The sequence below is a fragment of the Nuphar pumila genome, chromosome 15 (genome assembly GCF_984573655.1).
Source record: "Nuphar pumila chromosome 15, dmNupPumi1.hap1.1, whole genome shotgun sequence".
Taxonomy (NCBI): domain Eukaryota; kingdom Viridiplantae; phylum Streptophyta; class Magnoliopsida; order Nymphaeales; family Nymphaeaceae; genus Nuphar; species Nuphar pumila.
In genome coordinates this window covers 25,697,319-25,710,275 of record NC_143263.1, presented here as the reverse complement: position 1 = coordinate 25,710,275, position 12,957 = coordinate 25,697,319, and the positions used below count along the sequence as shown (strand labels likewise).

The 12,957-nt window shown below is 40.6% G+C and overlaps 1 protein-coding gene and 1 pseudogene across 1 annotated transcript in view; one reads left to right on the top strand and one right to left on the bottom strand.

Annotated features, from left to right (window-relative positions):
- LOC149814873 (Isochorismatase family protein) overlaps positions 1–11,299 on the bottom strand; it is a 39,097-nt gene extending 27,798 nt beyond the window's left edge. Inside the window, exons 1-2 of the mRNA XM_089989326.1 lie at positions 11,096–11,299; positions 10,783–10,896 (exon numbers count right to left, since the gene is read on the bottom strand). Coding sequence (XP_089845452.1) covers positions 10,783–10,896; positions 11,096–11,146 — 165 coding nt within the window. The 5' untranslated portion in view covers positions 11,147–11,299. The remainder of the gene's footprint in view (positions 1–10,782; positions 10,897–11,095) is intronic.
- Positions 11,300–12,251: 952 nt separating this feature from the next.
- On the top strand, positions 12,252–12,749 carry LOC149814872 (glycosyltransferase family protein 64 C3 pseudogene; annotated as a pseudogene).
- Positions 12,750–12,957: the final 208 nt, after the last annotated feature.

The window sequence follows — 12,957 nt, the reverse complement described above, 5'->3', positions numbered from 1 at the left end:
ATTTCAACATTCACCTACTACAGTCCATATGAGCGCCATCCTTCGCATCATCAGATACATAAAGGGTACAGTAAACAAGGGAGTATTTCTATCTTCTACGTCTGAATTAAGTTTAATTGCTTATACTGACTCTGATTGGGGAGGTGACACAAATAACCGTCACTCCACCACTGGTTTCTGTATTTTTTTAGGTGAATCATTAATCTCTTGGAGATGCAAGAAGCAGCAAAAAGTATCGCTTTCATCCACCGAAGCTGAGTATAGAGCCATGGCATCTACTACCATGGAGATTGTTTGGATTCGCAACTTGTTGGAAGATATGAATATTCAAGTTCAAGGACCCACAAAATTATGTTGTGATAATAAAAGTGCAATCTACATTGCCAAAAATCACACATTTCATGAGCGCACGAAGCATATCGAGATGGACTGCCACTATGTTCGTGAAGAATATTTAAGAAAAACCATTGACCTTCCTTATGTTACATCAGAATATCAACTGGCAGACTTCTTCACTAAGGCGCTGTGTTCTCCAAGATTTAACTTCCTTCTTGGCAAACTTTCGGTCGTGACACCCTAAGTTTGAGGGGGAGTGTTAAAATATTATGTCTCTTTTAACTGTAAATTGAAATACCCATCAGGGGTATTTCAGTCCTTTTACTCAATAGGTGTCAGCCACCCTAATGAGCTAACATTTTTACTTTTTCTTTTTTATTTACTTTTGCTTTTTACACTTTTTTTTCTTTTTGACTGTTGTGAAAGGGACAGCTCCATATAGTTGTTGGAGCTGCCCCAACAGTCACAAATGTGACCGTTGGGTGCAGCTCCAACAGTCATATTGAGCTGCACATGTGGCTTCTTTTTGCATTATAAATAGGCCTTAGTGGCCCTTGTAAACATATTCTTTTTTGTGAGTGCATATGCAATATTGTAAAGCCCCTCTTGGGAACTTATGAATTGAAGTTCATTTTGTTTCATGCTGTTGTGCATGTGTATCCGTGCCTTCGTGCACTTGTGAGTGTTCTCCTTTGTGCCTTTGTGCACTCTTTGTATTTCTTGTATTGTGGTGTTACACACAATCTCTTTTTGTAGAGATTTTCACAAAACCATCCCTTCACGGCTCCTGGCAACTTCTATACCTAGAAAATACCTGAGTGAACCAAGGTCTTTTGTAACAAAGTGTTTGTGAAGATGAGCCTTTGTGGCTTCAATAGCTTTCACATCATCACCTGTAAGAATGATGTCATCCACATATACCACCATAACAACTATGCCAGAGCTAGTTTTCTTTATGAATAGTGTATGATCTGCTGCTGACCTATTAAAGCCAAAACCTGACATTACTTCAAACAACTTCTGAAACCATGCACGAGGACTTTGTTTTAAGCCATAAATTGCCTTTTTCAATCTACACACCTTCTGACACTCCTCCTCAACCTCGTATCCTGGAGGTTGTTGCATGTAAACAGTTTCAGATAGGTCCCCATATAGAAATGCATTTTTCACATCTAATTGAGACAGGCTCCAACCATGCTGCACAGCTACTGAGAGAACAAGACGAATGGTACCCATTCGTGCAACAGGAGAAAAAGTTTCAAAGAAATCAATACCATATGTCTGAGTATACCCTTTGGCTACTAATCTGGCCTTGTACCGTTCAATGGAACCATCAGATTTGTACTTTATCGTATATACCCATTTGCATCCAACAATGTCAGCATCTGCAGGGGAATCAACTAGGTCCCAAGTATGCTGAGATATTAAGGCATCCATTTCTTCTTGCATAGCCCTCTTCCAGTGAGTATGAATCTCGGTCTGCTGATAGTTCCGAGGAATAACTTCAGCAGATAAAGCTGAAATAAAAGATTTCATCTGATTTCCAATTCTGGCTTCAGAGACAAAACGAGACATGGGATATAAAGTACATTGTCGTGTCCCCTTTCGTAGAGCAATCGGCCTGTTATCATCATCATGAAGATCATTATTGTCAGTAGAACTTACCTCAGGGGAAGAAGATGGAGGCACTTGCGGAGGTGGATCTCTACGCACATATACCAATGGAGGATTATGAAATCTGGAAGAGGATGAAGTGTGGTTCGGGAATGAGGGCACGGATTCCAAGGGAAAAGGGGGTATAGGTAATGGGCAAGACTCAACTGGATCAACCTGCAGCGGGGAACCAATATTAGAGTAATATGGAGTGGATTCCAAGAAAGACACATCCGCACTGACATACTCTCGGCGAGAAGTAGGATCATAACATCGATATCCCTTTTGATTTTTGAGATAACCTATAAATATGCACTTTGTAGCTTGAGCAGCTAATTTATCACGGTCAGGGCCAAGTTTGTGTACAAAGCAAACACATCCAAACACTTTGGGCGAGAGGGAGAAAAGAGGGGTATTTGGTTTTAGGATATGAATTGGAATTTGATCACCCACAGAAGAAGAAGGCATGCGGTTGATCAGATAGCAAGCAGTTGTAATTGCATCTCCCCAGTATAACGCAGGAACATTTGATTGGATCATAATGGTCCTGGCAATATCAAGTAGGTGACGATGTTTTCGCTCAGCCACCCCATTTTGTTGAGATAAATAGGCACAGGAAGTTTGGGGTTGGATGCCACTATCATGGTAAAATTGTAACATACTTTTTGATTTAAACTCGAGAGCATTATCAGTGCGAACAATCTTGACACTCGATTCAAACTGAGTCTTTATTTCAAGAATTAAAGATTTGATAATATTTGGAACATCAGATCGTTCCTTTATTAAAAACACCCATGATAACTTAGAGAAATCATCAACAATAACTAGATAGTATCGACACTGAGTCCTAGTAGGAATCTTACTAGGACCCCATACATCTGCATGAAGAAGTTCAAAGACTTTTTTACTAGACTGACTCTGACTCGAAGGGAACGAACTTCGATGATGCTTGCCCAGCTGATATGCTTCACACTGAAATGATGTGGTGGAGGGAATCTGAGGAAAGACCGAACGAAGCTTTGACAATGAAGGATGACCAAGACGACGATGCTACTGAACAGGACTAAATGAATGGTCCACTACTGCATGCACAGTACCCATTGGATGATGTAAGTAGTAGATTCCGTTTTCTTCATAGCCTCCACCAATCTTCTTCCCCGTCAGCAAATCCTGAAAATGACAACCTATTGGATCAAATATTACTCTACAGTTTTGTTCTTTTACAAGACAACTCACAGAAAGTAAACTCTGAGGAAATTTTGGGGCATGAAGAGCATTTTTCAACTGTAATGAGGAAGATATAGAAATATTTCCCTGACCAACAACCGGGGAGGTACTCCCATCGGCTAATGAGACTCCAAGCTGAGCCTTAATATCCTTCAGATCTGAAAAAACAAGTGAATTTCCACACAAATGTCTGGATGCACCAGAATCAATAATCCACTTACTGTCAGTCGGATGAAGAAGATTTCCGGTTGAATAGGCAACACCAGCAACAGGAGAGGTAGAGCTCAAAGGACGAAGAGCTATCAGCTCATCATATTCAACACGACTGAGGGTTATACTACTGTCACTTGCAGAAATATTGTCTTGTGCCTTTGTTGCCTCGAGAGAAGTAGTATTAGCTCTAGGAGCATATGACTTTGATGAAGATGAGGTTGATCGGCCATGCTTATCCCAACAACGATCTTCTAAATGTTCAGATTTTCCACAGAATGTACATTGAAGCTTTCCTCTGCCTCCCACACCTCGGCTGCGACCTCGTCCTCGTCCTCTGATGTTCTGAAGATTTCCACGTCCATAACCAGATGACACAACTAAGGCAGAAGACTGAGTCACAGGCTGAGAATGTGGAAGAGATATAGCAAGTCTGCTTAGACGGTTATATGCCTCAGCAAGAGTAGGCACATCCGACCCAGTCAACATTTGGACTTTTGCAACAGAAAATTCTGAAGATAAACCTGTAAGAAACCTAGCAACCATAGTTTGTTCTTGATGATCCTTTTGTTTCGAACAACAGAGAGGTCTGTGAGCATTAAGTCTTTCAAAAGCAGCTTTTACGGAGGCATAGTACTGGGCCAAGGTTTGATCTCCCTGCTGTAAATTGTATATTTCTTATTCGACTTGTAGGATACGACTCACATTAGTTTCTTGTGAGTATGTATCTCGAAGATTGTTCCACATCTGTTTGGCGGTGTTATAATAAATTAAACCATCTGCAATATGGGGTTCGACACTATTCATAATCCATGACATGACTATGTCATTATCTTCATCCCAGGTAACATATTTTCCCACCTTTTCAGTGGGTCCATCTTCCAACAAGATATGTTTTCTACGATGTCCAGATACCGACATCATAAATGTTCTGGACCACCTGGCATAGTTGGTTTCATTTAACCTCACAGACGAGCCGTACGAAAATGGATTGGCAAATGCCTTATATTCTCCCATATGTTCCAATTTTGAATCACCTTTCGAAGTTTCAGCCATACTGCAGGTAAAAAAAACTGGACAGTCTCCACACTATCCAAAAAAAAAAACCCTGCGTGTTACACCCACACGCCAACTGATATTCCAACCAGCAGTTGTTCACTTACGAACAACAATAAAAAAAAAAACCACTACAGTAGTGAGCAGCAGCCCACAAGCAGACAGATAATTCAGCACTTTAGTGATTCACAGCTAACACGACTTCTGCATATGCAGAAAAATTTTTCCATAACAGGGGCAGCTCCCCAGGCATATACAGTTTGACAATACGTCATTAATTTTTTTGAGCAACACCACTAAGAGTTGGATTGCTGGAGAGAAAAAAAATAAGCAGGAAGTCACGACCTGAAATCACAACATTTTCAGTGCAAAGAGTACCAGCACCAATCAAACTCCACACAGCCACGAAACCGAGACAGTAGGTAGTCATGAAACGATAAAACAAGAAGCTGCGAACTCACAGCAAGCATCCACGACCAACTGCGTGATCAGATCTGTCAACAGATCCAGAAAAAAATTTCATCGCTGACCTGATTAGGTATTTTTCTTTTTACTCATTAGATCTGTTGACAGATCTGGTGGCCTTAATCACGATCTGATTGGGTATTGAATCACGATCACGATGGCCTCCACGATCGATCGAGCCTTGATCAGACTCGATCACGCTCCCTCGTCACGGTCAATCACGCTCCCACGATCACGCTCCCACGATCACGCTCCCACGATCACGCTCCCACGATCACGCTCCCACGGTCGGTACAGCTCTGATACCATGTAGAAGATGGCCTGGACCCTAGAGATAGAGAAGAGAGAGAGAGAAAAGAGAGAGAGAAGAGAGAGAGAAGAGAGAAGAGAGAGAGAGAGAGAAGAAAGAGAGACGGCTGCAAAGAAAACCTCAGAACTCATAATCTAGATTAGGGCCTCTCTCTATGTTAAATAGAGAGAGGCTTAAAGACCTAATTACAATACAGTCTCATTATAAAGAACTAAATTACAAAAAGCACCTTAAAGAAAGATAACTCTACTTAAAACCACCTATTCTCAACAGTCTCAACGGAAGTATGTTCTTGACTTATTAAAGGAAACGAGAATGTTGGGAGCTAAACCAGCAAATATTCCCATGGACCATAAAGTTCAGTTGTTTGAAGAAGGGTCAAAACCGGTTGATAGCAAAAGCTATCGTTCCCTAGTATGGAAGCTACTGTATGTAACTGTGACTAGGCCGGATATTGCTTTAGCAATAAGCAAAGTTAGTCAGTTTATGGACAAACCAACTAAGGTACACTGGAATGCAACTATTATGATTCTCAGATACCTAAAATCTTCTTCTGGAAAGGGGTTATTGTTCAGAAAAGGTGGAAATCTGGAAATAGTGGCCTATTCTGATGCTGACTATGCAGGATCTGTAGTGGATAGAAAATCTACCACAGGATTCTATGTGTTTCTGGGAGACAACTTGATCTCTTGGAGAAGTAAGAAACAAAATGTTGTTTCTAGGTCAATTGCAGAATCGGAATATCGGGCTATGGCCCAAACAGCTGCTGAATTGATATGGGTTTGTACTATTCTTAATGATCTTCAGGTGAAAGTTTCTTCTCCCATGACCATGATGTGTGATAATAAAGCGGCAACATATATAGCGAACAATCCTGTATTTCATGAGAGAACAAAGCACATTGAGGTTGATTGCCACTATGTAAGAGATATGGTTCAAGCTGGTCATATCACTACCAAATACCTAAAGTCTGAAGACCAAGTTGCAGATATGTTTACAAAACCTCTTGCTAGACCAAATTTCTCAAAATGTTGTGACAAGCTGAGCATGATTGATATCTATGCTCCAGCTTGAGGGGGAGTGTTGAGAATAGGTGGTTTTAAGTGAAGTCTTTTTATATATTAGAGGCTATTTGAAATTTTGATTTTATAGTAGTCTTAAATGTAACTACTCTTTTCAGCCTCTCTCTATTTAACATAAAGAGAGGCCCTAATAACGGGTTAACAGGTTCTATTATTTGCAGTTGTCTCTCTCTCTCTCGTCTCTCTCTCCTTTTCTCTCTCTCTCTCTCTACCTAGGGTTCGGTGCACTTCATCTCTTCCGTAACAATATTTTTCTTGACATTAGGCATGTGCAATATATTCTTCAAAAGCAAACAATTATTCTTGGAAGGTAAGAGAACATTACCGATTCCTGATATGGGTAAGATGTTGTTGGCAACCATTATTCCATCCATGCCGAGATAATCTTCCTTGCTGCTCAGATTGGCATCATCTGCAGTCATATGATGTGACGCTCCACTATCAAGGCACCAATTCGGATCTGTCATGTTATTTAGGGCCATAGCTGCAAAGGCCTTGGGAATGTCGTAACACTGTCAAGCAGTGTGGTTTCTTCTTATGTAGAATTGAAAAGTGACTTGTGACTCACCACGATTAACACCATTAGCTCTATCATGCTGACCACCATCATTTTGATAAAAATTTTGATTTCCACGACAAAAGTTTTTATTCTGCCTGCGGCCACGACCACGATAAAAATTACCATATCTTGAGTGAAGAAACTGTCATTCTAATAAACCGTGTTTGAATTTTAGTCACTAACAGGAGGCTTAGGGGCTAAGATTTGAAGTCTCTATTCTTGACTCAATAATATTTCATAAATGTCAACAAAACATGGAAGATGAGTCATAGTGGTGACTGTAGTCACAAAACTCTCATAATCAAATGACAAATCATTAAGAGTATAGCTAACAATATCATTATCGGATACTTTTTCATCGATGGCACACAATAAGTTCGCCAGGAGCTTAACCTCATTCAAATAATCGGTCATGGATTTGTCATTCTTATTAATATTTTGCAAATCTTGCTTGAGTTGCAATATTCAAAGACTTGAGTGGGAAGCATACGAGCATTCCAAGGCAATCCAAGCCTCATGCGCAATTGGTATGCGAATAATTTGAAAGAGCACAGATCCACATATCGCTGCTTTGATCCAACTCAGAGCAAGCTGATCTGCCATTTTCCACAATGCATATTCAGGATTTGGAGTTTGGAAGGAGTTAGTACCTTGAACAAACCGAGCAAGGGCCTGAGACGTCCCATCCACATACTTTAACAAATCTTGAGCGTACATGACGGACTCGATATGGGATTTCCATAAGAGATAGTTATTGCCATAAGAGATAGTTATTGCGGTCGAGTTTGATGGAAACCAAACTCGAGAAAGTGTTTCATTGAATGGCCTGACGTGGAACCAATGATCCAGAAGGAACTGAGGTAGAAGACACCATTAGCTCTGATACCATGAAAGGGTGTGTGAATGGTCACTCAGGGTATCCTTTAACACACAAAAAGACTCAGAAAACACGATAGGCAGAAAATGAAAAGAAACAACTCTTTTTACGTGGTTCGGCTCTTAGCTTACATCCACAATTCTCCTTCTCTCAAATCAGATCACTATGAGAGGGAGGTTCCCTTATTAAAAGAATTTACAGCAGGATCAAGGAAGATCTTATCTTGATCATCAGGCCACAATTTTAGCAGGTAAGTATTACAAGTAAGAGTTGTTTCTTTAAACAACTTCTTAATCTTAGCAACTTTATCTTTTTTATCTTCATCCTTTCCAAACATATGCTCTTGCCTAATGATTGACCCTATCCTTCTGGATTGTCTTGGATCATTTGGAATCTGCAATGGATCTGATTTATGCTGACCCTGAATTGGATCTGGGTCATATGGAACTGAACCTGAATCTTCTTACAACCTTGGATACAAATATGTGTGTCCTTGCTGATGACAGACCTTCTCCCTTTCAGTCATGAATGTTAATCCAGAATATGTAGATCCCTAACCTAGTCATAACATTTCCATATTCCTAAATCAACAATAATTTTATTTCCTTTCACTAACTCTCCAAAAACATTTGTATTGTTCATTTTATGCTAAAAGTTCTAGACAACAAGTAGATGCATGACATGACATATCTGAAAAATCCAAAGGCAGAAAAGAGAGTATGTTTGAGCTTTAATGAAGGAAAACTTAAGAAGATTTTTTTTACTTCGACTCCACCTAATGTATCATCTAATGAACAACCTTTCTTTTAAGGATATAGCACATATGCCTTTATCTTCTGTAAGAAAAGATTAAAAAAATACAATTGCCAAAAATTTGGCATCTTACCACTCTAAATAATAATAGAAACCTTTAATATCTCCAAAGGATTTATAAGGTACTTCCAAGTTCCAACTCCAGTTTATCTTGCCAACCAATTGTGAACTCCTCAACCATAATAAGTTTGGTCAGCGAACGTGCATCCAATAATCATATCCTCTCATGAGAAAAACAACCTGCAAAATTTGCTTACTTCCAGCCTTTCAAACACTTTAATCGTCAAAAGAAAACAGGTGCCCTTCAGATTTCCATCATGCCAAACCTTGAAAATATTGCCACTTGTCCTCTGATCATGGACTCTCAATGATTCTGGAATTTAGACCCAACCAATGAAATTGACAATTTTTTTAGTTTGACACGTTTACCCTGATACATGATCATCCACGTATCTCTTCAAATATGAGTTGTAGGATCAAAGAAACCATAACAATCAAAAAGCAATTGACCAAAATGATAACTGCCAAAACTTTGAGTTTTTGAACCTTATAAAAACCCACCCATGTGTTGGAATCGAACACTTCAAGAGATGATCCCTATAAAATCAAGTACATATATCACATCTGTACTTTCAGAATTAAAAAAAAACAAAAAATGCCTGGAAAACCCATTTAGCATGTTTCATTTAGCACAAATGTATTACCCTATATATATATATATATATATATATATATATATATATATATATATATATATATATATATATATATATATATATATATATATGAAGCAACAAATTATTTGACATCTGAACTTGAGAACATGCTTGGAGAGTTGCCCCCAACAGGTTGCTACTTTAAAGGCTTTTGTGGCTTTGATTAAGGAAATGGTGACAACAAACCATGCAAAATGAGCTATGTTGAGTGGGACACTTCATCTATCCCTGTCCAACACTTACAAACACTTTTAGGCACTTAGTTTTCAGTTCCTTTGACGTTTAAATATTTTTTCCAATCTTTAAGGTTTCTTTTTTAACAAAGTACTAATAATTTATTTGAACTTAAGTCTCATACGTTCACTAGTAATTTGTTGTTCAGCTTGACTGTTCAACCTGAGATCCTTACGAGGATAATAGCCGGACAGAAGGTGGATCCTTAGTATGAAAGGTTAAAAGCACTCACACATCAGGAAAATGCCTCTTTTAGACTCAAAGATGACTAAAGTATTTGGATGAAGGAGCAACTTTGGGTGCCCAATGACCCGAAGTTGAAAGAAAAATTACTTGATGAGTCCCATAAGACCATGTACACCTTTTTACCCCAGAAGTACAAAGACGTTAAAAGACCTACAACAAAGGTATTAGTGAAACGATATGAAGTAAGAAGTAACAACATATGTTTCAAAGTGCTTGACTTGTTAGCAAATCAAGATCGAGCATCAGAGAATGATGCAGCAGATAAAGATTCTGCAATGGAAATGAGAGGACATCAACCTGGACTTTGTGGTCGGTCTACTAAAGACTTGTAGGTAACACGATTCAATTTGGGTTATGGTTGACAGACTCACCAAGCCTGGCCACTTTCTGGCTATCCAGATTAGTCAATCACTTGAAAGTCTAGCCGACTTATACGTCAAGCAAATAGTTCGACTATATGGAATACCGGTCTTGATGATATTAAACTATGATCCACGTTTTATATGCAATTTTTTAGGCAATTACAGCAAGCTGTCGATACTAAGTTAAAGTTCAATACCACTTTTCATTCTCAGACCAATGGTCACAAACCTTGAAGGACTTGTTGCGAGCATGTGTGCTCGACTATAAAGGTGATTGGTACTAGCAGAGTTCGCATACACCAACAACTATCACTCAAGTACCAATTATTAGCCTGACAAAACACTAGTTCAAACAGAGGCAGGGCATATGATTGGATAATATATGCAATTTCAATGAACCCCCAAGGATAAATAAATAAAACACAATGAGCAAGAAAATTGACCAGTTCAAGATACTCTCAAACAATCAACATTACCAAAAACAACATTGATTGCACAAAAACCACAAACAGAGATAGATTATCATTTCTCCCCAACCAGGACTTGAAATGAACTACAAGAGAAAAGGAAAAAGTAATCGGAAGATCATACTTTTTACAAAAGAAAAAAGAAGTTCAAGAACCATCTGAGCCATACCCAAACAATCAGTGCTCCTTTCTTTCTACCAACCTCAACAGCCTTCTTCACAGAAGGTACAACAGCTGCACCACCAGCAACATGCAATGGTCCTCCTGGTAGTACGAAATCATTCTGGAAAACAAAACAATTTTGTGTCTCAGTAATCCAGTGATTTCCATCCTTTCTGACCGATTACGAATGTGGGACACCAAGATAAACTCAGCCTAATACACCTTGGAACATAGAAAAGATTGAGAATTATTGAACACCATGTTTCAATTTCTTCTGATTTTGACACCGAAAGAAAGAGAGACACAGAGAGAGAGAGTGCCTGCATGTCGATGACCAGCAACGCCGTTCTCTTCCACTTGCTTCCTTCCATCGCCTCCAACGACCGCACCCACTCTCTAGCTGTGCACTAACGAGTGGGGGGAAGAAACAAAAAACTTCCTTGACCAAGCTGTTGACACGAGATGAATTAGTCAGCAATCGGCAAACAAGCCATAATAGGGTGCCGTCCCGCCCCACCCAACCTTTTCTCCGCACTGTTCGCTGTCTAAACAAAGTGCCACCCGTCAGCGGATATCTTGGACCACCGCGGTGGCTACCCATGGTCAGCGGGGTTATGTGTCAAGCTAAAGGCCAGGGTCGAATCCAGTTGGTACATGGGTGCTGCCCTTGCTTTATCACGGTTGGAGCACGTAAGGTTGGGTAGTCATGCCCTTAATTGAGAAATTTACCTTGCCGGGTAGTGGGCTCATTAAATGTTCTGGTTCTCGGTGAAGGTTTTATCGTCATAAAAAAATTTAAAAAATGTAAGGATATCTTCGGTCGAGAAAAAAAATCGCATTGAACTCGGTTAAGATCTGAGTCTTACAGACTCTGACTTAATCGGATTTAGCTTAATAAGATTCAGATTTAGAATTGAAAATAGGCATTACCAAATCAGAATACAATTACCTGACCGGGTATATTTTACATGTAATCATGTCAGATTATTTGACAGATTCATATTCTGATTTAGATGCAAAACCATGTACCAAATCCGAATACAACAGTCAAGCACATTCTACTTTCGGTACCTGACTAATTGTATTTGAATTCGGCCATATATCCAACCTGGATCCAAACGGTTTGCCTCTCTAATCTTGGGTGGACAGTGGCTATCTAACCATATAACTAAGATTGAATGAGACTCCCTTGGTTTGTCCTCTGGCAGTTTCTTATTTTTTAAGGTTTAGATGATACCAGTGTTGTGAGAGGCGTGCGCCCGAGGCGCACACTCAAGGTACTGAGGCGCACATTCAGTACCTGAAGCGTACTGAACTGGATGGCGCCTCCTTCGGCAGCCTCCGACGGCCAAAATCTGCGATGGAGTCTGACACAAGAACAGAACAAACCTCGTAGGAATCCAACAAACCATCGGCGTTTCCTCCTGAATCTGACAAACCAACATCGGAAAAGAGAAAAAAAAAAGAATTATGTCCATGGAGACAAAGCGGATGACGCAAATCATCCCCTTTTTCTTCATCCTCGCGATCTCCCTCCTCCAGAAGACGGCATCATCCCAGCCATCGATAACTCGCCACCAGGAGGACTCCTGCCGTCCGATCGACCACCATGCCCTCCGCTCGGACCAGCTCACTGTCCTCATCAACGGCTTTTCGGAGCCGCGTCTCCCTCTCCTCCAGGAACTCGCCACCGTCTATTCCTCATCTCCAGCGGTCCACTCCGTCTTACGTCCTGTGGGGCAACCCCTCCACCCCGTCAGGAACCTCTCCTTCCAGTCCCTCAGCGCCCCCATCTACCGCCTCTGTGACCCCAACGCTAGCCTGAATAACCAATTCCTCCCCCGCCCCTTCATCCATACGCGGGCGGTGGCCGTCTGCGACGACGACATTCGAATCGATGTCGACTCCCTCCGCTTCGCCTTCCAGGTGTGGCAGAGCCACCCAGAGAGGATCATCGGATTCTTCGCCCGGTAGCACAAATTCGATCTCAGCCAGAGGTCATGGATATACACGATGAGCTCGAATCGGTTTTCGATCATCCTGACGAAATTCATGGTGGTTTCGGTCGATTACCTGAGAGAGTATTCGTGCCGGATTCCGACGAGGGTTCGGGAATTGGTGGACGAGTGGAGGAATTGCGAGGACATGGCCATGAAATCTGAAGCTTACACTTCAACGGCTC